Raw genomic sequence first — 27,241 nt, forward strand, 5'->3', positions numbered from 1 at the left:
AGCAAGTTATAAAAATTAAAGCCCTTATATTCTTCCGAATGGCTAAGTTAATGGAGAGAAAAATGACATCGTAGTTTGAGTGCTGTTGATATAGTTCATTTTTTTCACTCTTCTGTTTGAAATATTCTTTATTTTATAAAAAATTGTGCTTAATATAGACAAACCCTGTCACAGTATATACAATGGACCTGAGACACAGTACAAAAATATGGAGTGCTCATGAATTAACAAGAACTCCTGGCACAGAGCCATGCTGGCCTTTATAGTATGTATGCTGCTCAACTGAGCACGGACTGTAGTTCCTTGGTAATTTGGAAAACTACCCATATTACACAGGAAAAGTTTCACAGTTCCATCAGTGCAAAAACTTTATTTGTTTCCCCTCCCCACCACTTTACAAGATCTGAAATTTCACTTTAATCCACAGCATCTTTCTTTTTAAAGTCATCTATAATCAGTCATGTAAAATGTGAGAAAAAAAAAAAACACTAATCAATTTACAACTTTGGCCAGCATTCCCATTGCTACAGCAAATTTAGGATTAGTCTACAGCATTCACTTACTTTAGCTGGTTCTGATACTGAGGCATACTTTTTTATTTGAGAATCAACACCTAAAGACTTTGCTAATTGTACAGCATTGGAATCATCACTGATAAGTGTCCCAAGAGCCACAAGAAGTCTAAAAGCGGCTTCTAGGTCTTGTACAACTTCGAAGATTGTGCTAATTACTGACAAGCATTGAGCTTTCCCTTCAATGTTATGGTCTTTATGGAAACAAACAGAATAGTTCAATGTCAATGTTGCCAGAGCAATGTGAATGTTCTTATTGCTCCCTGATTTCAGTTCTACTGCATGGGACATCAGTGATTCCCTCTGGGACATCATGAGCTTTTGTCCTGCCTGGCCAACAAAGCAATTGCAAAAAGTCCTGAGAGCAAGAAGCTGATTTGCTGGCTTTCCTTTGGGGTTCAGATGATTGATAAGGTGACTGCTGAACTGAGCCCCTTCCTTTTCACTGCAGAAGTTCTCATTCACGCTGGGATGTTTTATTGACAACCGAAGAATGTCAAGTGCAGGAAAGACAATGTCTATTAAGAAGAAAAACACATTAACAATTTCTTTGATTGTTGCTCAATTTGTAAGGATTTTATTTTCTCACTACAAAACACAAATACTTAATAAAATTCTGTACTTCTGGGCTGGGAATACGGCTTAGTGATACAGTGCTTGTCTACTATGTATGAAGCCCTGGGTTCAATTCCTCAGTACTACATAAACAGAAAAAGCTGGAAGTAGTGCTGTGGCTCCAGTGGTAGAGTGTTAGCCTTGAGCAAAAGAAGCTCAGAGACAATAGCTCTGAGTTCAAACCCCAAGACTGGCAACAACAATTTTAAAAAAGCATGTATTTCTGAAAATCGTATGGTTTTTCTAGTTTATACAGTCTGTACGTAGTGTAACAAGATTATATATACTTTAAAAATAAGGAAACTGGGGCTGAGAAGGTAGCTCAGTGGTAGAGTGCTTGTCTTGCATGCATGAGGCCCTGGGTTTGATTCCTCAGTACCACATACGCAGAAAAAGCCAGAAGTGGGGCTATGACTCGTGGTAGAGGGCTAGCCTTAAGCTGAAGAGCTGAGGGACAGTGCCCAGGCACAGAGTTCAGGCCCTATGACCAACAACAACAACAACAAAAAGAAAACAAACTTTGTCGGTTATCTAACAGTCTGACCCACAGTAAGTATTCAATAGTGAGCTGAATTAACGCATTGGGGATGGGGACATTGTTCTTAAAAAATTTATAGCAAAATCCAAAAGTTAAAACAGAGGCAGTTCTTTAAATAATAATTATAGTTAATAAATGCTGACATAATGATCATGGGGGATGGGAGTTTTATGATCCAGGGTCTGAGTAGATACCTTTTAAATACATGCATTGCACATTAGCATCAGTACAGTAACATGCATATTCCATAATATGAAAGTAGTATATACACAGGGTATACCTATACCTACATACAAACACAAATCTAATTATGACACAAGGAAGAAAGAATATAGAAATAGAGGAATACACAGTAAAATCTTTTCTGCAATAAATTAATGTCATAGAAAAATATGAGTGAGAGGATAGTTTTGTTATGAAGAGACATAAGTGACAATAATGGGGAGAAAAGACTAGGGTTAACAGGTCAGTCTGGCATATCTTACAGGAGACAAAAAAGCTTTAAAAGAGGTTCACAAAAGGGTGCATATACAAGTAGCATTATAGGCTGAGAACTGAGAGTCTAAGAACCTGAAATCTGGGCAGAGATAGGCCAAATGGTAGAGCCCTTGCTTGTCATGTGCAAGACCTAGGGTTCAATGCCTAATCTGATGGCTACGGGGAGGATGGGGTTGTAAGTGCCAAAAAGCATTTTTGGTTTGGGATTTTCAGATTAAGGATGTTTAAATAGTAAAGTTAATGCAAATATTTCAAAACCTCAAAGAATTCTAGTCCTAAGCAATTCATATAAAGATTCTCCAAAGGCATCGGACCAAACAAGACTATGAGTTTTAGTGATATAGCTAATCCTTTTTGTGTGAAGTTTTCCACAATTTGGATTAGAATTACCAGGTTAACTTTTATATAATCTGGAAACATCAGGTATATGGACAGAAATGAAAACTTTTAGTTTTATTTTAAGAAATGCTTACTTACCTTCAGGCCAGTTGATAGCTTTCCATAAAATCTGAAGTTGCTGGGCTGTAGGTTTCTCTGAAGAACTATTACATATCACAGACAGTATCTTTTCAAGAAGTATCAAGTCATCTTCTGTTAGTTTTTTCTCTTCAGGTGCAGTTCCGTTCAGTTCTTTTAGTTTTCCTAGAATCCAAACCCAAACTTTCAAATTCCTCTAAATATAGTCAGTCAGATAATAAAGACAAAAACTTTACTTAGGAACATTCTACTACACAATGCTAAAACTTTACTTGGCAATTATCAAAGACTATAAAATAAAAATAAGGCTGCTTATGGGGCTGGGAATGTGGCTTAGTGGTAGAAGGCCTAGCATGTATGAGGCCCTACATTTGATTCCTCTGTACCACATAAATAAAAAAAGCCAGAAGCGACACTGTGGCTCAAGTGTTAAAGAGTGCTAGCCTTGAGCAAAAGAAGCTGAGGCCCTGACTTCAAACTCCAGGACTGGGGGTAGAAGGAGGAGAGAGAGAGAACTGTTACCTTTCCTTTCTGGGCTTATAATTCCATACATCTTCATTACTAATACTAAATTGATTCACCTAACACTCTGCTTCAATAATCTTTTCTCCAAGATTTTTAAAGAAGATAAAACATCCAAATGTAGTGTTTTAATGATCATCAACAAAAACTAGAAATTAACCCTTAATATTCTTTGGTATTCAAACATTTAACATTAATGAACTATTGAAAACAAATTTATTTAAGGAATGTTAAAAGAAATCTTGTAGATCTGGACTCTACTCTGGAGCCACATGTCAAGCCCTTTTAGCTCCCCCACCCTTGCAGATTATAGTCTCTTTTGTTTGCCTAGACTGGCCTCACTACCTACGTCTCCCACATAGCTGGGATTACAGGTATACCCCACCACCAATTTACTCTTTCAGACAGAGATTTAATAACATTTTGCTTGGGTTCTCCTGATCTTGAAACCTTTCTATCTCTTTCCTGGAGGTTGCTAGAACTACAGGCATATGCTGCCATACCCTGTTCTATGAATTACTTTTATAATGATAATATGAAGGAAAATAATGATCAAAAAGAAATTAAATAAAAGTAATAAACTTTACCTTATGTTTTAAGTATGTCATCTCAGTTAATTACCACCATAATCTTTGTAGCAAATAGAAATAATAGTTTTCTTTATTTACTCATGAACAAATTTTACAGGGAAAGTAATCTTTTCTTTCTTCCCTTTTTTTCTTCCTTTTATTTAGAAAATTTATTCTTTAAAAATTATCTTTATTTTTTGGCAATACTGGGGGTTTCAAACTCAGGGCTTAGCACTTGCTAGACTAGTATGATACCAGAGTCAAATCACCACCAGCCCAGTATTTCACTGTTTTGTTTGTTTTTGTTTTAATGCTGGGCCTGGGCACTGTCTCTGACCTTTTTTGCTGAAGGCTAGTATACTACCAATTGAGACATAGCTCTATTTCCAGTTTTTTGGTATTAATAGGAGGTAAGAGCCTCATGGACTTTCCTGCCCAGGCTGGCTTTGAATGGCAATCCTCAAATCTCAGCCTCCTGAGTACCTAGGAATACAGGCATGAGCCACAACCCCATGGCTTTCCTCACTGAAGTCATCATAAGAACATTTGTTCTACATCTATCTATATTTCTTACAAAGTATTTCATAAACATTACCAGAGCAAACATTTATTTGTGACACAGTTGCACAGACTCACCATAATAGTCTCTAAATAAGTAGACAATTCCTAGCATGCCAGGTGGAGAAATAGCCTTGACAGTCCCTCCATTAGTCTGCAGTATGTAAGACAATTAATTAAAATTGACTTACCTAGTATTTGTGTAGGATTTGCTTGGTCAAAAGTAAGAGCTTCCTTTTTAGGAAAATAAATATTCACTGTTTTAGATGCAGCTGATCGGTAGGCACTATTTCCTATTTTCAGAATAGAAAGTTATAAAAAAAATCATAATGCATGATAAAAAATGAGATTTATCTAATTATAGGGTCTATTTTTGGTACATGAAATAACAAGCAACCTCAACCAAAAAAAGAATTCATCCACAAAATTCTTTAAACAAATTATATTTATTGATATAATAATTTTGTTTTTAGAAACAGAAGCTTAAATTTAGCAAAGGTCAGCAAAAGTCCTTATATTTTCTATTTACACACACACACACACACACACACACACTCTCTCTCTCTCTCTCTCTCTCTCTCTCTCTCTCTCTCTCTCTCTCTCTCTTGTTGTTGTTGTAGGTCGTGGGGCTTGAACTCTGGGCCTGGGCGCTGTCCCTCAGCCCTTCAGCTCAAGGTTAGCACTCTACCACTTGAGCCACAGCGCCACTTCTGGCCTTTTCTGTTTATGTGGTGTTGAGAAATCGAACCCAGGGCATGCAAGGCAAGCACTCTACCATTGAGCCACCTTCCCAGGACCTACTTTCTTGTTTTAAGACTCAAAAGATCAAAGAACACAAAAACAATTATAAAACTTTTGACCTCAAACATACTAATCTCACCACTCTCAGTTGGGCATTAATACTTTCTCTTATTGCTATATGATCTTTGTAAGTGCCCCACTGCCAACTTAAGCAAATATCATCAGTCTCCGGTGATGAACAAAGAAACTAAAGTAAGATGAAAATTCAGAAATATTTAGTGAAATTAAATGACTTCAAGTATAAATGAAATCTAATTTTTCTTGAATTTTAATTTGTACTTCATTTTTGTTCTAACAGAAAGATGAAGCAAGAAAAAAGTATATAACATTACTTACAACTTTATAAAGTATAAAATTTATTCACATGATCAGATTAAGATGAATTATGCAGACATGAATTATACTCTTGATATTACAATCTATAAACATTTTCAGGTTAATCCAGTATCCAATGTTAATCAAATATCCAATTAAATACAATGAAGCATAGGATACAGTGAGATCTTCTGACAGACTTGTTAGTTAATATCAGTTGGGTGCCAAGTAACCCTAGCAACTCAGGAAGCTGAGATCTGAGGTTCATGATTTTATACCCATCATGGGCATAAAAGTCCATGAAACTCTCATCTCCAATTAACTAGCAAAAAAAAAAAAAAAAAAAGCCAGAATTGGAGGTGTGACTCAAGTAGCAGAATGCCAGTCTTGATTTTAAAAAAAAAGGGACATTGCCTAGGCCCTGAAGTCTAGCCCTGGTACTGGCACACACACATATACAACACACCAAAAAAAAATGAGTGATACGGGAAAGGCATATGTGGGTGTGTTCAGGAACATTTCACTGTTCAAGAATGTTTCAATAGGGGCTGGGAAGGTGGCTCAGTGGTAGAGCACTTGCCTTGCATGCCTGAGGCCCTGGGTTTGATTCCTCAGCACCACATAAGCAAAAAGAAAAAGCCCGAAGTGGCGCTGTTCCAGGCCCATAGTTCAGACCCCAAGACCGGACCCCCCCCCACCAAAAAAAAAAAAAAAAAAAAGAACGTTTCAATAAATACCTTATTAAAAAAGAAAAGATTACGTCTGGGGAAGTAGCTCAGTGGTAGAGTGCTTTCCTCACAGGCATGAGGCCCTGGGTTCGATTCCTCAGCACCACATAAGCAGAAAAAGCTGGAAGTGGCGCTGTGGCTCAAGTGGTAGAGCGTTAGCCTTGGGCAGAAGAGCTGAGGGACAGCACCTAGGCCCAGAGATCAAGCTCCATGATTGACAAAAAAAAAAAAAAAAGAATAAGGGGCGGGGGGAAGTGAACAATTAATACCTGTGATCTAAGTATCAAAACAGAATTTAAGTATCCTAAAACAAATAATGTTCAAAATATCATGGTACACCTTTGAATAGGCTAGAAACAAAAAAAATGATATTCATTGGGAAGCTAAGCATTTTTTTAAAAAACACAAAAAGCATAAATTAGCAAAGTATAAAAAGGGCACTGACTAAATATGCACCACAGTAACTAATTTGGAGGCTGTTATTTCACAAGCCTAGGTTAATACAGATCCCCAAGGTCCAATTCAAATACTGTTTATACATTCCTGTAATCCCAGCACTCAGAAGGTTGAAGGAGAAGGATCCTAATTAGAGGGCAGCCAACACTACACTATAATCCTATCTCTGAAAACCAAGAGTTGGGGATATAGTTCAGTGGTAAAGGACTTATACAGCATGTGCACAGCCTCAGTCCAATCCCCAGAATGCTTTTTTTTTCTCTAAAAAACTTCTGGACAAATGGGAAAGAATACTGTTAACTTCAGTCTCTTGTTATAAGTAAACCATTATCCTATTTGATACATTTGGGTAAAATGGAGGAGGCAGGGGACATAAAGGTAAGAACATCTGCCAAGCAAGCATAGGGCCCTGAGTTCAAACTTCAGTGCCACCAAATACAAAACATACATATTTAGTGGCTCATTAAAAAATGTATATGGGGCTGGGAAGGTGGCTCAGTGGTAGAGCGCTTGCCTTGCATGCCTGAGGCCCTGGGTTTGATTCCTCAGCACCACACAAGCAAAAAGAAAAAAGCCGGAAGTGGCGCTATGGCTCAAGTGGTAGAGCGCTAGCCTTGAGCTGAAGAGCTGAGGGACAGTGCCCAGGCCCAGAGTTCAGGCCCCACGACCAGACCCCCACCCAAAAAAAAATGTATACATAGTCGGGTGCTGGTGGCTCACACCTGTAATCCTAGTTACTCAGGAAGCAGAGTTCTGAGGATCACAGTTCAAAGACAGTCCAGGCAGGAAAGTCTGAGACTCTTACCTCCAAATTAACTACCAGAAAACTGGAAGTGGCACTGTGCCTCAAGTGGTAGAGCCTTGAGCTGAAGAGCTCAAGGCAGTGCTCAGGATCAGAGTTCAAGCCCCATGACTGATTTTTAAAAAAACAACAACAAAACTATGATTGGAGGATCGTGGTTCAAAGTCAGCCAGGGAAGAAAAAATCCCTGTAAGACATTTTTCCAAGTGGCACTGTGGCTCAAAGTAGGGGAATGCTAGCCTTGAGCAAAAGTGCTCTGGGACAGTGCTCAGACCCTGAGTTCAAACCCCATGACCAACCAAAAAAAAAAAAAAAAAAAAGGAGGAGAATGTAGAATAAACACAGATTTTTCTAGGGATAGTACAGATTCAGATCTAAAAGAAGTTTACAATCTGGAAGATTATAAATTTACTAATGCCAAGACCAGCCCACAGCTGTATGAGAGCAGTTGGTATCTCTGGGCATGAGGCTGAGCTTACATTTTCAAATTTTTTTAGATGATTGTAAAGCATAGTAAGACAATTTTGAGATAATTCTAAAAGCTATGCCAAGAAAATAATTTACTATTAAAACAGTTATCAGGCAACTGGGAAAGAGGGGGAAGTGGGTGACACTGTCCAAAAAAAAAAAAAAAAAAAAAAAGTATTCTTTATCTGACTTATGTAACTGTAATCCCTTTGTACCTCACCTTTATAATAACAATAAAAAGTTAAATTAAAAAAGCTATCAGGCAAAAAAATAATTTATTTTCTTACTCTTCATTAAATGAAAATTTCACTGAAAAGTAAATCTTTTCCCCCATTTCTTTTTCTCTTTTTTTGCAGTGCTGGGGATTGAACTCAGGACCTCACACATGCTAGGCAAGTATTGTACTCTCGAGCTACACCCCCAGCAGTTTCAATGAATTTTAATGTTTTGAAAGAAAAGGAATTAAAAGTATGCACCTGTAAATGGATCCACTCCAGCCATAGTAGTGCCCATACTTGCAGAACCAGGAACGTAACGACCAGCACCTATAATAATACCAATACTCCTAGTAAGCAAAGGAAATTACACATTTCAAAGTTCAAACTATTCCTCCTTTATATAATTTATTTTCTGTATTATCACACTTCAGAATGATGTCTTTATATACACAATGTGTTATGAATTAGAAAAGTACATTATGTCTATGTGCTCAATGTGAGCTACAAAATTAATTCTAAAATGACTGAAATGTGAACCCTATTTCATTAAATAGGACAGCTCTATCTGTTGTTATATAGACAATTAAGAGATACTCAAAAAGTTAGGGAGACTAGAACAACAGCCCCACCACATTTGAGGTTAGACTTATGAATATATTTTAGACAGAGAGAACTTGTGACTGTATTATATACAGAAAGAAACATAAATATAAACTTAAGAGAGTCGAGTCAGCATAATCTGGAGATGTTCAAAGCCCTGGATCAGACATCAAGAAAGTAAGGAAGAGTGTCTATTCTTCTGCCCTCTGAGTTTTTATCTGTGATCTAGTTGGCATACCCAGAGCAATGTACATAGAAAAGATGAATAAACTAAATGAGAGGCATAAGATTAAAGTAATGAAGAATAATAATTTGAGCTTATAATACTGACGAATAATATTTGAACTTAGATTTGAGTTTTAGCTATATGCCATAGTTAAATAATATTTAACATTAAAGTGTTAAATATTATTATAAATTCACTTATTTTATAAGAATGAATAGCTTTCCAATACATTAAGAGACTGAATATAGTCCTACACTGTTCTAAATGGTTTTCTGACCATCTGAATATGCTCTGACCATCTATTTAATATGCTCTAAATTGGCTCCACTTTAGAAGCAAATAGAAAACATTTAAAATAACTCAAAGCAAACCATTGCTAAGACCATTTAATCACAATCCTTGAGCACAGGATAAGTGGGAGGTCTTTTTAACACAATCTCTGGGTATGGAACATTGGGATAAGTAACTTAAAACAAGCTTCCCAGATCATTCTAATGGATATCAGAGGGTTGAAGACTGCATAAAAAATAAGACTGACCTTAAATTGTAAACCAGGTAAGAGAAATATTTTGACCCCAATGCTATTAGTCTGCATTGGGGAAATAGCGTAACAATAATGATAGCTAATATATATAGATGGCTAAAATTGATTACAGACAAGTATGATAAGCCCTTTAAAAGTATGGTGTTCCATGTCACTGGGGGCAGTGACAGGAGAAGGAAACTAGGGGAGAGAAAAGGAAGAGGTGACATTGTCCAAATAAAGCATTACCTGACACAAAATGGTAAACCCTCTGTTCAACAAATTAATAATACAAATAAAATTCATTTTTATAAAAGTATTGTGCTAAACTGGGTGTCAATGGCTAATACCTATAATCTTATTAGCTATTCAGGAAGAGGTCTGAAATCAGCCCCAACAGGAAAATCATTGAGACTGTTATCTCTAATAAACATCCCCAAAAAGCCAGAAGTAAAGCTGAGACTCAAGTATTACAGTGCTATCCTTGAGCAAAAGCAGCTTAGGAACAGCACTCAGACTCTGAGTTCAAGCCTCAGGATCAGCGCGCGTGCGTGCACACACACACACACACACACACACACACACACACACACACACACACACACACACACACACACACACACACACACCCCACACACCCCACACACACACACAAAATAAGCATTGTGCTATTTAATTTACTTATCTCAATACAGTAGATTGCTATGATCTATTTTTGCTGGTTTTTTTTTTTTGGTTATTTTTGAGTTAGGATCTCACTGTAAAGCCCAAGTTGGCTTCAAATGCTCCATTCTCCTGTCTCAGTCTCCTTTGTGCTCAGTACTGTGTACCACCACACTTGGCTTATCTATTTTATATGAAAGTACAGTTCACGCTGGTGGGGTGGCTCATGCCTGTAAATCTAGCTACTCAGGAGGCTAAGATCTGAGGATCATGGTTTGAAGCCAAGCCCAGGCAGGAAGTACTTGACACTTTCATCTCCAATAAATTACTCAGAAAGAGCAGAATGTGGAGCTATGGCTCAAGTATTTGAGTGCTAGCCTTGAGTACAAAGACACTCTGCCCAGGCCTTGAATTCAAGCCCCAAGAAAAAAAAAAAAGTATACTTCAGCTTGGTGCCAGTGACTCACATCTGTAACCCTAGCTACTGAGATCTGTGGATCACAATTCAAAGCCAGCTTCAGCTTTGAAAATCCATGAGACTTTTCACTATCTCCAATAAAAACTACCAAAAAGCTGGAAGTGGAGCTGTGGCTCAAGTGGTAGACTGCTAGCCTTGAGCAAACAAGCTCAGGGGCTGTGCCCAGGTCCTTTGTTTATGCCCCTTTGTTTATGCATACAAAAAAAGTGAAGTTCAGTGGTTCTAATTATATAAATGACACTCCCAGACATCTAGTATGCTATTGTGCATTATGTGCACGATAGGTGCATTATGCACATCTGATAATTGTTGGCCCGAACTACTGACAAAGAAAGTCTTGGGACTGGGAAGGTGGCTCAAGTAGTACAGGCTAGCCTTGAGCTGAAGAGCTGAGGGACAGTGCCCAGGCCCAGAGTTCAGGCCCCATGACCGGACCACCCCCGCCCCCCCAAAAAAGAAAGTCTTCATTTTACTCTCTCTCCAGATCCTTAGTAGCATTTGAAATTGCATTATGTCACAATGATCTACTTCACAACCACTGTACTGTCAAAACATTTAACTTGATAGTGGTTATATTAGTATACTGAAACAATGTACATGATGAAACCACTTCCATCTGGGTCATCAAGTTATTGACAGCAGAAAGGAAACTCAGAGAGCAATTCAGTTTTCATGATACTGACCTAGGATTATGTGTTGGCTCAATCTATAGCTAAGAGAGGATCACAGGTTGGCATTTTTATAACTCACAGAACTAAGTTTGCAATTTCAACTAAGACTATATATCTTTTCCTAAAGTGAATATATTGTCTAAGAATATGCCAGAAGATCCAACATAATTGGTCATTCTGAAAAACAGAACCTTCTTCAATTGCACAAAGGCCTGAATACCTCAGGAAGTAAAGACACTCTGAAGAGATAAAAAGACACTTCAAGGGCTTCAAGAAGGCCATTAGTAACTTAGATTAGAAAGACTAATCTTTGGTAGCTAAGTCGTGTGATGCCCCTTCCATACTAAATCAAAATATTCCTGGACAGACTCCTTAATTGCATTGTTCCCATCCAGTACCAGGGAGTCACATGGCCTTCATGCTATGTCTTGGTTGATGGATTTCCCTATTATCTAATTTCAGAGATAAAAAATATAGGCTAGCCAGGTGCTGGTGGTTCACACCTATAATCCTAGCTACTCAGGAGGCTGAAATCAAAGCCAGCCTGGGCAGCAAAGTGCATGAGACTCTGTATCTCCAGTTAACCACTGAAAACTGGAAGTGGCGCTGTGGCTCAAGGTGATAGAGCAAAAAACAGTTTAGGGACAGTGCCCAGGCTCTGTGTTCAAGCCCCATAACTGACAAAAAAAAAAAAGTATGTAATTTAAAAATCAGAAGGAGCTGGGCGCTGGTGGCTCACGCCTGTAATCCTAGCTACTCAGCAGGCTGAGATCTGAGGATCTGAGGTTCAAAGCCAGCCCAGTCAGGAAAAGTCCATGAGACTCTTATCTCCAATAAACCACTAGAAAACCAGAAGTGGCACTGTGGCTCAAGAGGCAGAGTGCCTGCCTTGAGCTGAAGAGTGCAGGAACAGCGCCCAAGCCCAGAATTCAAGCCCCACAACCAACAAAAAGAAAAAGGAAGGAAGGAAGGAAGGAAGGAAGGAAGGAAGGAAGGAAGGAAGGAAGGAAGGAAGGAAGAAAGAAAGAAAGAAAGAAAGAAAGAAAGAAATCTGAAGGAGGGCTGGGAATGGTGGCTCAGTGATAGAGTGCTCACCTCAAATACATGAAGCCCCAGGTTTGATTCCTTAGTACCACATACACAGAAAATGGTAGAAGTGGTGCTGTGGCTTAAGTGGTAGAGTGCTACCCTTAAGCAAAAGAAGCTCAGGGACAACACCCAGGCCCTGAGCTCAAGCTCCAGAAATGGCAAAAAAAAAAAAAAAAAAAGTAAAAATCAGGAGGAAATCAACAAATCCAGCACAAGGAAAACAAAAAGCTCTCCAGGAAAAAAATTTAAAACTTAGAAGTCAAGAGTACCTATCCAAATTGAACAAAATAGAACAAAGAATTACATTACATTATGAGATAAAAATCTCGCTGGGTCCTAGTGGCTCATGCTTGTAATCCTAGCTATTCAGTAGGCTGAGATCTGAGGATCAAGTTTGAAGCCAGCTGGAGAAGCCGGTGAGATTCTTATCTCCAATAAACTACTCAGAAAAAAACAGAAGTGGAGCTGTGGCTCAAGTGGTAGAGCACTAACCCTGAGCACAAAGAGGCTCAGGGATAGCACTCAGGCCATGAATATAAGCCCAATGACTGGCAAAAAAAAAAAATCTCCCAAACCGTAAAGCCAAATAATGCAAACTGCTGTCTAGTGAAGGACATAGTATTCAAATCTGTATCCTACCTGTGAAAGGATCTGCTGTTGGCAAAGTATTGGAAGATCCTGAAGACCCTGGAACATACCGACCACCTCCTGTGCATGCAAAACAAAGGAAATTCTGAGTACAGCAAAATCATAAATTTCATGAATAGCACAATGCTTATATTAAAAGAACTAAGCTTGGAAAAAACTACAAGGCAAAGCTGTCACATGGCAGAAATTATAGTCAGAAGCCTCATAGCTAGGAACAAACTAGAATTTCGGTGATTATCCAAAGTTATGTCTCCTAATTTTAATGAACTTTTATCTAGCCAAACACATCCATATTAAAATAAATTAATACAAACAGCAGGTAAACTCTGACAATAATATAGACATACAAATTCACTAGAATTCTACTGCTGCAGGTGCTATCCAAACCAAAGGCATTTAGTGTTTTAGAAAAGCCCTAGACTCATTAATTCATGTATCAAGTAGTATATGTGGTGCTGAAGAACAACAAGGAACAAAGTGGCTGGCATCCACTGAAACTTGTAATTTACTGAAGGAAAAAATGACAGAGTGAGTGAAGGTTACAAATACTCCCATTTACACATTTACAAGTAAATGGTATGTGAGAATTTTGCACCTCTAAGAAGATAATAAGATCACATACAAAAATATATGGAAAGATGCTTATGAACTTAGTGTTTAAAGAAGAAAACAACCCAAGCAGTTGATTTCCCAAGTCAGCTGCTTAATTAGTTGTGTCCTTCATGCTATAATCTGAAATTCCAATAATAGAAATATCCAGATAGAATCAGTTTTGTTTTTTTTGTGCTAAGTACAAGGATTTGGAAGTTAAATCACTTATAATTTAGTACTAAATCAACATGCAGGCAATAGAATGGGCAATGCCATTTTGCACTACAAAGATATAAGAAAATGAGTTAATTTGGGAACACAGAACTGAAGATGCGCTGGGTGCCAGTGGCTCACGCCTGTGATCCTAGCTACTTAGGAAGCTGAGATCTGAGGATCCCGGTTCAGAGCCAGCCTGGGCAGGAAAGTCCGTGAGACTCTTATCTCCAATAAACCACTAGAAAACTAGAAATGGCGCTGTGGCTCAAGCGGTAGAGTGCTTGCCTTGAGCTGAAGTGCAGAGGGACAGCGCCCAAGCCCAGAGTTCAAGCCCCACGACTGACCAAAAAATTAAAAATTAAAAAAATAATAAAAAAAAAGAACTGAAGATACATGTAAGAATTTGAGAAAGGAAGAAGAAGTGGATTATTGTAGAACAAGTAAAAGTACTAGCACATGAAAAAGTCAGAAATGATGACAGGGAGCCTGAGTATAGCTCAGTGGCAGACCGCTTGCCTAGCAAGGAGGACTGAGAGTTTGAGGCCAACTTGAATTACATAGTAACCCCCCCCCCAAAATAAATTATTTTTTCTTTTCTTTATTGTAATTTTTTATTGTAAAAATGTTGTACAAAGGGGTTACAGTTACATGAGTACATTGTTACCTCCCTTGTCCTTCTCCCACTATCCCTTCCCTCCTTACCAAAAAATCAATTATATTATACACGTGTGGAAATATACAGATGAAATCCCATCTGTATAACAAATAAGAGCTAATTAAAAACAGAAACAAAACACAAAACCAAACTAGTCAGCTGTTAGCAGGCTAAACAAACTAAAAAGAGCACTTGCCTAGAGTGGGAAATGTCCTGGGTTCAATCCAAGTAACACCTACTGCCTGACACACAGACACAGGTAAGTTCCTAGTGTGAAATTTTATTTAGAATTAGCCTTATACAAAAAGACATTCTGGGGCTGGGAAGGTGGCTCAGTGGTAGAGTGCTTGCCTTGCATGCATGAGGCACTGGGTTTGATTCCTCAGCACCACATAAGCAGAAAAAGCCAGAAGTGGCACTATGGTTCAAGTGGTAGAGCGCTATCCTTGAGCTGAAGAACTGAGGGACAGCGCCCAAGCCCAGAGTTCAGGCCCCATGACCAGAGACGTTCTATTTCTTCCTAGACAACTAGGGTAGTATTTCTTGTATTAATTACTTTGTGGGAGCTAGAATTCAGTCTACTTAGGTTATAATTTACAGGCTGGTATGAATCCTTAAAAACCATTAATATTTACTATACCACAAACAAAATGAACATGTGAAATATACATTACATACCCACAGTTTAGTCCTAGTTAATACACAACTAACCAATTTGGCCTCATGTGAAAACTGAATTTCTTTTTACTAAATTTTACCACAACATATACTTTTTTAAATGAAAAAATAAGTAGGGTCTAGGGGATATAGCTTGGTAATAGAGAACAGGGGTGTGAGAGGGCGATATACAATAAACTTATATATTATTTGTAATTAGTGAAAAAAAATCTTAATTTTATTTAGTTTACAGTGAGGTCATATTTTTGAAAGAAATTTATGTTTCTATAAATAAAATACTGCACAATTTGAAGCTTATAAAATATGAATGTGAAGCAAAAACCTATAGATTTGAAACAGTCACAGAGGGTATTTAAACATCAAAAAAATGCGAATACAGTTCAGTGTAAAAATGTTTAGGCATGCTCAAGATTTTGGGTTCAATCCACAATACCAAAAAAAGCCCCAACCAACTAAACAAAATAAAACCCAACACTGATGAAGGTACGTAGGACCAAATATAAACCCCAACTTACCTGTAAATGGATCTGAAAAGCTAGTGTTTCCAAGTCCCAATGTTTGACCTTTTGTGTTATCAATAATAAATTTAGCCACCTGATCCAAAAACATGGGATTTAAATCATTCTTCTGTAAGAAGTTGTATGCAGCTAGCCAGGGATCATCACTGATGTTATATGGCAATTTGTAGGATGGACCACCTTCATTGACATCAATTGAGAAAACATAATCAAATTCCTATATGAAACAGAAAGATAAATGATTACCAATTTCATTATTTGCATTTAAATCTCATACAACAAAATATGGATTATATGTGTGTGTGTGTAGAGAAAGATATGTGAATTAAATAGAAGATATAATAATAATACTTAAGTTTTTCTCCCAAGTGCACTGTTTGGCAAATAAATCGCATTGTCTGAATTTGCTGTAAGATTAGTATGTCATGGGGTAGAGATAGTAGACAGGAGATAGATTATAACTGCCTGTTATTTCTATTTCTTTTTTTGGTCCTAGGAATCAAACCCTGGACTTCTGCACTTGCTAGGCATGCACTTTGCCACTGAACTACATCCCAGCCCGTGCCTGTTATTTCTAGAACCTAAGGAGGGTTTCTTGGTTGTCTAAACACCAAAAGGATCAGCTGTTACAGTGCCCATTCACCAAAATCTGCTGACATTGTAAGTAAGGCCCTACAAGGTCCTTCGTATCTTGCCAAGATAAAGAGAGTCAGGCATTAAACATCAAGCACAAAAACTCCTAATCCCAAATGACTGGGAACAGTTATATAATGGGAACATCTAAAAGATAGACTATGGCTAATTTATCTACCACATGCAGTTTTCTCTACATGGGAAGTTCTTTTGTCATTGTTTTAATCTACTTCGTGATAGGGAAAGAAGAAACTTTTCCCACAGAAATAAATGTCAAAACACCAAGGAGATTTTATTGGTATGAGAAAAATAAAATCTTTAGTTTGCTTAATAGTTAAGAAAATGGTAATTAGAAAGAAGTTGACATACTTTCCCTTCATATAAAACTTTTCCAGATGTTTGTTGAGTAGCACCAGAAGAGCCAACAACATCACCAATCTTCATCCACCTCCCTTCACTAATACTCCACTGATAAGCTTCAACTCTCTCCCCATCTCTGATTAGACGAGTCTGTCCTTCTCTGGTACCTTAAAACAAAAATAGTGAGAATCAAAGTAGAATGGCAAAGTACAATTGCAAAGCATTTAGATAAAAACATTTTGTTGTTGTTGTTGGTTGTGGGGCTTGAACAGGGCTTAGCCCCTGTCCCTGAGCAATTTTTGCTCAAGGCTGGTGCTCTACCATTTGAGCCACAGCCCTATTTCCCATTTTCTGGTTGTTAATTAGAGATAAGAGTCTCATGAACTTTCTGGCCTGTGCTAGCTTTGAACCATGATACTCAGATCTCAAACTCCTGAGTAGCTGGCCGGGCACTGGTGGCTCACGCCTGTAATCCTAGCTACTCAGGAGGCTGAGATCTGAGGATCCCGGTTCGAAGCCAGCCTGGGCAGGAAAGTCCGTGAGACTCTTTTCCCCAATAAACCACTAGAAAACAGGAAGTGGTGCTGTGGCTCAAGCAGTAGAGCACTGGCCTTGAGCTGCAGAGTTGAGGGACAGCACCCAAGCCCAGAGTTCAAGCCCCACAACCGACAAAAAACAAACAAACAAAAACAAAACAAAAATTCCTAAGTAGCTAGGATTAGAGGCATGAGCCAGCAGTACCCGGCTTAGATAACACAAATTCTTAAGAAAAATTATCCATAAAAGGCAATCTGCATTTTGGTTAGAAGGAACCTTTTCTGAATAAAAATATATGCATATGATTTTTCTAGTAAAGTTACTAGAAAAGACAAAAAGAAAATGACAGTTAAAAGGAAGTTTTATTAAGTAAGGGCTTAAAAATTGTGATTCGAGTGAGATATGTGGCTCCAGTGTCAGAGGACCTGCCAAGCAAATCCAACACCCTGAGTCTAATCCCCAATAATGCAAGAAAGAAAGAAAGAAAGAAAGAAAGAAAGAAAGAAAGAAAGAAAGAAAGAAAGAAAGAAAGAAAGAAAGAAAGAAAGAAAGAGAGAGAGAGAGAGAGAGAGAGGGAGGGAAGAGGGAGGGAGGGAGGGAGGGAGGGAGGGAGGGAGGGAGGAAGGAAGGAAGGAAGGAAAACCTTTGTTCTTCACTGAAGACTATAAATATGTATTTCTTAAAATAGAAAGTAACTGGCTCACTGAAAATAAAACAAGTTGATTACTAAATAACACTCTTCATCTCAGTAATAGTTTTCTCTATTTCCAATGGCTCAGGCCAAAACTGTTAAAAGTCTGATGTTTCTCAAACTCACTGCCAATCCTTCTACAGTTTCTATCAGCTCATTCTTTAAAATAAAAATCTATCTAGAAAGCTGTTTTTACTACACCTCGATCATTATCCCATGCTACAAGACACTACTGTTTCCTACTTGAACTGATTGAATGATCTCCAATTCCTGCTTTTGGCCCTCCTCACAGGGTAATCAAACCAGCAACCACAGAAATTCCTTCAAAAGGTTAAATCGTGAAACTCTTCTCCATAAGACCCTTCAGAGGCTTGTCATCTCACTTATAAAAGCTAAATTCCTGGAGTGGCATATGAAGGCAAACAAAAATGATCTCACCATCTTCTCTGACCTCCCTGTATTATTCCAAATCCCTCTTCACCCCTTTAGAAGCCACTTTCTCCAAAGTGCAATGCTAAAAGTGTTAAAGTAGCTATTTGTTTTACAAATGGCACTTCTCATACAGATTTTGGCTCTTTTGCCTACCTTTTGAACTTTTGAGACAATCTTTCTATATTGTGGAAAGCTAGCTTGAAACTACTGTGCTCAGGCAATACTCCTGGCCTCAACCTCCCAACTAGCTGGAAATCTAAAGTTCCTGTGCGCAGCTATTTCTTTGCTTCCCTATGAACTTTATTCAAATGTCCCCTTCTCAGCAAGGCACTCAATGGTAGTTTTCTTCCTAATATTCCTGCTGTTCTTCCTTAAGAGAGAGGTGTAGCTAGACTTCATTTCTCAGGTCTAGCTAGACCTCATTACCTAGCTCCTTGTCTCTTGCTGTCTCTTGACAGCACATAACTGAGTAAAATTAAGAATCTGAGTGGACAAAATATATGCCACTTCTGTCCTAATTCATCATCTACTCTCTTAGTAGTATATTGTTTTGAGTAAAGTTCAGCCTTACTCAGATAATGTAGTACAACAACAGAAGACTTACTCTTTTCAAGTGTTAATATGTGGTCTACACGTGGTAGGTAGTTGCTTAAAGATTACAAGGAAAGGCAAGCTGGCACCAGTAGCTCACTCCCCTAATCCTACCTACTTAGCTACAACCCCTCTAATCCTAACTACTGAGATCCGAGGACTGTAGTCTGAAACCAGACTGGACAGGAAAGCCCTAAGACCCTTATCTACAATTAACTACCCAAAAAACCAGAAGTGATGCTATAGCTCAAGTGGTAGAGCACTAGTCTTGAACAAAAAAATAAAACATAGGAACAACACGCAGGCCCTGAGTTTTTACTATCCTCCACTCTTGTTTTGAAACTTGTACATGCCAGGCAAGCCATCTTTCACTAAACTATACCCCACAGCCCTTTTAAATTTTGAGACAAGATCTTGCTAACTTGTCCAGGCTAGCCACAACTTGTGGCCACCCAGGAAGCTAGTATTACAAGTGTGTGCCAAATGGAATAGATAATCACTTACTTAAATTCACTTTCATGTCTAGTCTGTACAACCTCTTTCATGAAATCCAACTGATCAAAAAGTATTAGTGACTTTTAAATATTTATCTGAGCTAAGTTTTGGGAGATTTATTGAAAAGAAAAATTCCTGACAGACACTGGTACCTCAGGCCTAGCTACTACTTAGCTACTTAGAAGGCTGAGATCTGAAGATTGCAGTTTGAAGCCAACCTGTGCAGGAAATCCCATGAAACTTTTATCTCCAATTAAACACCAAAAAGACATAAGTAGAGCTATGGCTCAAATGACAGCGCCCTAACCTTGCTTAAAAAACTCCAGGGACAGTATCCAATCCCTGAGTGCAAGCCCCAGGACCAGCAAAGCAAAGAAAAAATTCCTGTTATGAGAAACTTCACCTAAAGTTTAATTGTGAAGCCGGGTGGCAGTGGCTCACACCTGTAATCCTAGATCTCTTGAGATCTGAGGATCCTGGCTCAAAGCCATCCAGGGCAGGAAAGTTTGTGAGAGTCTTTATCTCCAATAAGCCACCAGAAAATCGGAAGTGGTACTGTGCCTTAAGCTGAAGAGCTCTGGGACATTGCTCAGGCCCAGAGTTCAAGCTCCACAATTAACAAAAGACAAACAAACAAAAAAGTAAGTTTATATTGTGAGACAGAAGCAAAGAGGAGCATGGTTTCTCATAACAGTTGTGTCATAGTAAAAAAAAAAAAATCCTCCAAAGTCTCTAGCAATGAGAATAACATTTGTTTTTCCTTATCACTCTTAGTGTTCCAAAAGCAAACATGGTAGCATTTTGAAACTACCAGATACACTGAATAGTTACCAGGTTCATTCAAATGTTCTCTCCCAGGAAGCTGCTCAGCATTAATGTCCCCTAGATCACCAGTTTTAGAATCAATGGTTGCCTGGGAGAGTTCTTTTTCAAAAGCCTTGATTTCTTCAGCACTTGCTGTCCGATCCTCTGATTCTGTAAACACTCGAATAATACCATCACTAGGAGGAAAAAAACTAATTTTAAAAGTCATTGCCACAGTATGCTAATCTGTATTTGTGAATATGAAAAATATTACTAGGCATCTATTGTTGAGTACAGCACTATGCTGATGTCAACACATATTACTGATTATCATTTCAGGAATTTTAAAAATTTACTATCAGAGAACAGAAAAATATATTTGATACAATTTTCAAAATGCTTATATTTAGAAAAAATGCTTACTGTTACAAACCACTTTTACACAGATATTATACTATAAGGCAAGGATTGAATGTAGCCTGTTATCTCTAAATGTAGCGTGGGATCTATAGCAAGTTCAAGGCTAGCCTGAACTACCTAGACAGACTATCTCAAAAAAATAAAAACAGCCAGGTGCTGGTGGCTCACACTTAAAATTCTAGTTGCTCATGAAGCTGAGATCTGAGGATTTCAGTTCTAAGCCAGCACAGACAGCAAAGTCCATGAGACTCTTATCTCCAATTAATCACAAAAAGCCAGAAGTGAAGCCACGGCTCACTTGAGAACACTAGCCTTGAACAAAAAAGCCCAAAGAAAAACAAAACACATACATACTCAGAAGAGGTAGCAGATAGCATGTAATGAAAGTGGTGAAACTAACTGGAATACAGTACAAAGATATATGGCGATCAAATAAAGAAATCCTGCTCTCACTGTATAACTAGTAGAAACCAGTTAAAAACAAAAATAGAACATCAAACACAAACCAAGGATTTTATAAAAGGCATATTATAAAGTATCAAATGTTCAACTAAAAAGCATGGCATTCTTTTTTTTTTTTTTTTGGTCATGGGGCCTGAGTTCTGGGCCTGGGTGCTGTCCCTCAGCTCTTCAGCTCAAGGCTTGCATTTTACCAGTTGAGCCACTTTTTCTGCTTATGCGGTGCTGAGACATCGAGCCCAGGGCCTCATGCATACCTCATGCAAGCACTCTACCACTGAGCCATCTTTCCAGTCCTGGCATTATTTACTATATCAGTAACTAGTAATTTAATCTCAACCAAAGAATAATATGGCCTCTGTGTAGACATATGAAAGTCTTCAACATTTACTCTCAGAAAACCATTTCCATGATTTCTCAATTATGAAAGTTAAAGGGAATTAGGTTAACTACTTTCAACTCTATTAATTCTACACAATTAGAGAATATCTTGTCATAGCCTTCTAACATAGTTTTACACTTTCTTGATTTTTTTTTTTTTTTTTGGTTGTTCCTGTGGCTTTAACTCAGGGTTTGAGCACTGTCCCTGAGCTCTCATGCTCAAGGCTAGCACTCTACCACTTTAAACCAAAACTCTACTTCCAGTTTTCTTGTGGTTAACTGGATATACGAGTCTCACAGACTTTCCTGCCTAGGCTGACTGAATTGCAATTCTCAGATTTCAGCCTCCTGAGAGCTAGGCTTACAGGCATGAGCCACCAGATCTTGGCTGCTTTATCTATTTTTCTTTGACTTTTAAGGTGCCAGGAAGAAAAAAATACCTAAAACAACAAATCAACTCCTTGCCCCAGTAAAAAATAAATAATAAAGCTCTTCTACTTTATTATGATTTTTATCCCTTTTGGTTGTCCCCACCCCCACCCCCTGCCCCCACCTTGTTTTCTTCTTGCCTTCAGTGGCAGAGTAATCTTTATTCCTTTTCTGGATACATTTCCTCAAACACACTTTTATCTCTTCTTATCTTTTTCTCTACCATTTTCAAAATGTGAGTCACTAAGAAATAGAACTAATAATAATAAATGTTGAGATTGTCTTGGAAAGGGAAAGTGGAAGAGAATATAATAAAAGGAGTAATATTGACTTGAATATATTGTAAACGTGGAAATACAGCACTATAATCCCCTTCATAATTAATTTTTTTTTTTGTCAGTAACATGACTTGAACTCAAGGCTTATGTGCTATTACTAAGCTTTATTTGCTCAAGGTCAGCACTCTACCACTTTGAGCCACAGTACCACATTTGGTTTTCTGGTGGTTAACTGGCAGTGTCTCATGACTTTTCTACCCAGGATGGCTTCAAACCACAATCCTCAAATCTTAGCCTCCTAAGTAGCTAGAATTACAGGTGTGAGTACTAGCATCTAACTATAATTATTTTTTAAATATTATGAAAATACCATACAGAGGAGTTACAATTACATGGGCAAGATAATGAGTACATTTCTTATCAAGCATTGTTGCTTCCTCCTTTGTTTCCCCTTCCTATCACCCCCCCCACACACACACCAAAGTTGTAAAGTTTGTTTTTCGACATAACGACTTGTACATCTCATTGTTGCAATGGGTCCATCTGTATCCCTATTTAAACAATTTGTTTTTTCCTTTCCCCTCCACAATATAATTAATTTTTTAAAGTTACTGTTCAACATTTTCTAAAATCAATTGGACTTCTCCCAAAAGTTCTGCCACAATGATCTCTATCTTGTCTAATTTCTTCTGCATTGAATATTCTAACTATGTGTTATACTTTAAAATACTTTTATAATAAAGCATGCATCACAAGTGTAAAAGCTGTTATCACTAGTCCCTTTGTTCAGTAACAGCAATGTGCATGTACCCTCTCAATTCGCTTACCTCTGTACACTCTAGTGACTACCAAAGGCTTAGTGAGATATAAAATTTATTGGTTGACCAGAATATAAATACCTTGCACCAACCACAATGTCACCATTATCCAGCACACAGCAGCACCATATGGACTGAGCTGGAAGTCGGATTGTCTGTGCACATTCCCCATGTTTCCAGATTCTCAGAGACCTGTCTTCTGCTGTTGTCACAAAATCTAAAATAAAATAAAAACAAAAAAAGTTTGGATAAAATCAAGTACATCTATAAACACCATCTTTCTAGCTAGATATACTGACATTCCTAAATATATATATATATATACATATATATAAATATATATATGTATATATATATATATATATACATATATAAATATATATATGTATATATATATATATATATATATATATATATATATTTTTTTTTTTTTTTTGGTCTGGTTGTGGGGCCTGAACTCTGGGCCTGGGCGCTGTCCCTCAGCTCTTCAGCTCAAGGCTCGTGCTCTACCACTTGAGCCACAGCGCCACTTCCGGCTTTTTTCTTCTTGCTTATGTGGTGCTGAGGAATAGAACCCAGGGCCTCAGGCATGCAAGGCAAGCGCTCTACCACTGAGCCACCTTCCCAGCCCCGCTAAATATATTTTAAAATAGTTTTATTATGCCTGTAATCCTAGCTACTCAGGAGGCTGAGATCTTAGCATCCTGGTTTAGAGCGAGGCCACGCAGGTAAGTCAGTGAGACTCTTTTTTTTGGGGTGGGGGGGTCTGGTAGTGAGCCTGAACTCTGGGCCTGGGCACTATCCCTCAGCTCTTTAGCTCAAGGCTAGCGCTCTACCACCTGAGCCACAGCGCCACTTCTGGCTTTTTTCTTTTTGCTTATGTGGTGCTGGGGAATTGAACCCAGGGCCTCATGCATGCAAGGCAAGCGCTCTACCACTGAGCCACCTTCCCAGCCCCAGTGAGATTCTTATCTACATAAACCACTCAGAAAACCAGAAGTGCACAATGGCTCAAGTGGTAGAGTGCTAACCTTGAGCTGAAGAGCTCAGGGACAGTGCCTAAAGTTTTCCTTAGATGCTGAGAAAGTTTTTTTTTTTAGAATAAAATATGAATTAATACAAAGATGATCACACAATTTTCTCCACTAAGAAACAGACATATAAGAAATAATAGTTGACTTAAGTAATGAACTTTCTTCTCTCATATCAAGAATGCAATGAAATAATGTATAATACAAAATTTTAAATGCATGGCAGGAGATCATCTTACCTTTACAATTTGGGAAGACAGAAATACTATAAATGTAATTTGTATGTCCATAGTAGACTTCAAGACACTCGCCAGTGATCTGCCACCTTCTAATACTAGCATCATTTGCACAAGAAAGAAATTCTGTTTCACTCAAAATTGCCAACCCTCTGACACAGTCTTCATGCCCTACATTAAAAAAAAAAATTATTTGATTGATAGTACTACATATTTTACTAACATTATAATTTAAAAAACTGACTTGTCAAGTTAAGAGAAATTTTGCTGTCCCAAGTATCTACACTCTAGTTGAGCAGTATTTTTTAATCACTGGACTTGAGAAATCATTTTACATTTATCACATCTATTCTATATTATTTTCTTAAAACTCCAGAAACAGTACTTGGATCCCAGTAATTCTTTTCTTTTCACAATTCAGTTTCAATTTTTTTTTTTTTTTTTTTGGGTCTGGTCATGGGGCCTGAACTCTGGGCTTGGCACTGTCCCTCAGCTCTTCAGCTCAAGGCTAGCACTCTACCCCTTGAGCCACAGCGCCACTTCCGGCTTTTTTCTTTTTGCTTATGTGGTGCTGAGGAATCGAACCCAGGGCCTCTGGCATGCAAGGCAAGCGCTCTACCACTGAGCCACTTTTCCAGCCCTTCTTTACCAATTAAAGAATAATTAACAAAAGTCACAATACTCAACTATAACAGGAAAATATAAAGGATAAATTTGACAAAACATTCTCTGAAACTAGAAAACTAATAAAGGAAATGAGATTCAAGTCAAAATATTTCCATATTCTGGGCTGGGAAGGTGGCTCACTGGTAGAGCGCTTACCTTGCATGCCTGAGGCCCTGGGTTCCATTCCTCAGCACCACATAAGCAAGAAGAAAAAAGCCGGAAGTGGCGCTGTGGCTCAAGTGGTAGAGTGCTAGCCTTGAGCTGAAGAGCTGAGGGATAGCGCCCAGGCCCAGAGTTCAAGCCCCACGACTGGACTCCCCCCCCCAAAAAAAATTCCCATATTCATTCTCTGATCAAGAGAGTCACAATGGATGAAATCACATATGGATGAAATACATTTTATAAAGCCAGAACTCGTCCATTTTTTCATCTATAAATACTTAAATCTGTGTAAAGGGGCTTCTTGGAAGGGGTGACATTACCTAAAAAGTCATGTACTCTTTACCTGACTTATGTAACTTAACTTCTCTGTACATCACCTTTACATTAATAATATAAATAAGAATAAATCTAAAAATTAAAAGAAAAATCAATAAAATATAAAGGGGTTTCTTGGAGTATTATTCAGTACACTGATCAACTCTTAAGGAAATAATGAAGAGGAAAAACAACTCAAAAGCTCACACTAAACCAAGGGTGATGACACACACCCATAATCCTAGGACTTGAGTGACTGAGGTATGACAAGGCACTGAGTCCAATTCTCAGCACATACATATATACATATTAAACAGCAGGTGCTTTAGCATGAGTGTTATTTAATAGCTAGAACTTAAAAAAAACTACCAACCCAAAACTAAATCATTAACCAAATTTATAATGTTATCATTTAGCAATATACTTCAATAATATTTTCACACCATGTTAAAATGACAAGCAAAAATGTAACTGCATATCAGAAGGTACATATAACATGTAGAACACATTTATTAGTCTATACCTGGTTGTTCTAAAAGCCCCATGACTTAAAAAAAAAATCAACTTTCAGAGAATTACAATTGTGCTTTTGTTGAAGGGACAGTACTGGGGTTTGAAGTCAGGGTCACGCCCTCAACCCACTCCCTCCCCTTTTTCTTTTGCTTTACTGTAGTTCTTTTACCGATAAGGTTTTGCATCATTGTCCAGGGCCAACTTGAAATCACTATCCCACTATCTATTCCTTCTGCATAGCTAGAGTTACAGGTGCATACACCATCAAAACCAAATTATTGACTGAGATAGGGTGTTAATAATTATTTGCCTGTACTAGTCTCATACTGCAATGTTCAACTTATTGACTGAGATGTGGTCTTGCTAAATTTTTTGCATGCAGTGGCCTTATACTGCAATATTCTCTATATATTTCTCCTGAGCAGCTGGAATTACAGACATGAGTCACTGTGCTCATATTAAATCACTGAAATAGACTGTTTTTTTCTTCTTTCTAAACTTTTCAAAACCATTTTTAAGTTTATAAACTTTTTAGGGTGAAAAAAAAAAGTCATCTGAGCAATTAAAAAGTGATTATCATAAAAGTTTTCCATTCTGATTTTACCTGAAAAAGTCCTCTCGCATCTTCCAGCCTTCCATAGTTTAATAGTCTTGTCTGCTGATCCAGTTAACATTAAGCCCTGCTCAGGTAAAATCTTTACTGCCCACACTGCTGCTGAATGACCCTGTGAATAGAACTGGTAACAATTTAAACTGCCAAAGAATCTCCATAGTTCCTTATTATCTAGAATATTTGCACAGAAACAAATACCTGTAAAGTCATCATGCATTTGTCATTCAGCCAGACTTTAGCAGTAGTGTCCCATGAGCCACTAAGTAATGTTCCAAATTTTCCAGACGAAAGACTGCAAACTAGAGGAAAAATGTCAGCAGTTAACAAATTTCATGTAGCAACATCCTCAATATTGTAAGTTCTTAAAATACAGCAATATTAAAAGCACTTTGATAAAGTGAGAGTACCTTAACCAATTACAGTTCCACTGTATGGCGACATGGTTCTGTGACAAAATGCTTGAATGCAATGTCTAGCTGAACCACTTACAAGCCATGTGACCAAAGGGATAACAAATATGTAACCACAGATTCCTAGTTTGCAAAACAAAGAAACCAGACTAAATGAGCTTTATGATCCTTTCTAGAGCTAAGGAAGAACAGAAGATGTTGCAGCCAGATGTGGTAGCACATGCCTGTAATCCCAGCACTGGAGAGGCTGATGCATAAGGGTGACAATTTTGAG

The 27,241-nt window shown here is 38.0% G+C and overlaps 1 protein-coding gene across 2 annotated transcripts in view; it reads right to left on the reverse strand.

Moving 5' to 3' along the window:
- Positions 1–355: 355 nt before the first annotated feature.
- Positions 356–27,241, reverse strand: part of Plaa (phospholipase A2 activating protein) — a 37,941-nt gene continuing 11,055 nt past the window's right edge. For both annotated transcript variants that reach the window (XM_070008223.1, XM_070008230.1), the window contains exons 3-14: positions 26,756–26,856; positions 26,549–26,669; positions 24,292–24,459; positions 23,103–23,238; positions 20,264–20,433; positions 16,696–16,853; positions 15,691–15,910; positions 13,027–13,095; positions 8,396–8,464; positions 4,541–4,642; positions 2,701–2,865; positions 356–1,090 (exon numbers count right to left, since the gene is read on the reverse strand). In XM_070008223.1, coding sequence (XP_069864324.1) covers positions 525–1,090; positions 2,701–2,865; positions 4,541–4,642; positions 8,396–8,464; positions 13,027–13,095; positions 15,691–15,910; positions 16,696–16,853; positions 20,264–20,433; positions 23,103–23,238; positions 24,292–24,459; positions 26,549–26,669; positions 26,756–26,856 — 2,045 coding nt within the window. In that variant the 3' untranslated portion in view covers positions 356–524. The remainder of the gene's footprint in view (positions 1,091–2,700; positions 2,866–4,540; positions 4,643–8,395; positions 8,465–13,026; positions 13,096–15,690; positions 15,911–16,695; positions 16,854–20,263; positions 20,434–23,102; positions 23,239–24,291; positions 24,460–26,548; positions 26,670–26,755; positions 26,857–27,241) is intronic.

Source organism: Dipodomys merriami, unplaced genomic scaffold (genome assembly GCF_024711535.1).
Source record: "Dipodomys merriami isolate MVZ:Mamm:240054 unplaced genomic scaffold, mDipMer1.0.p SCAF_11, whole genome shotgun sequence".
Taxonomy (NCBI): domain Eukaryota; kingdom Metazoa; phylum Chordata; class Mammalia; order Rodentia; family Heteromyidae; genus Dipodomys; species Dipodomys merriami.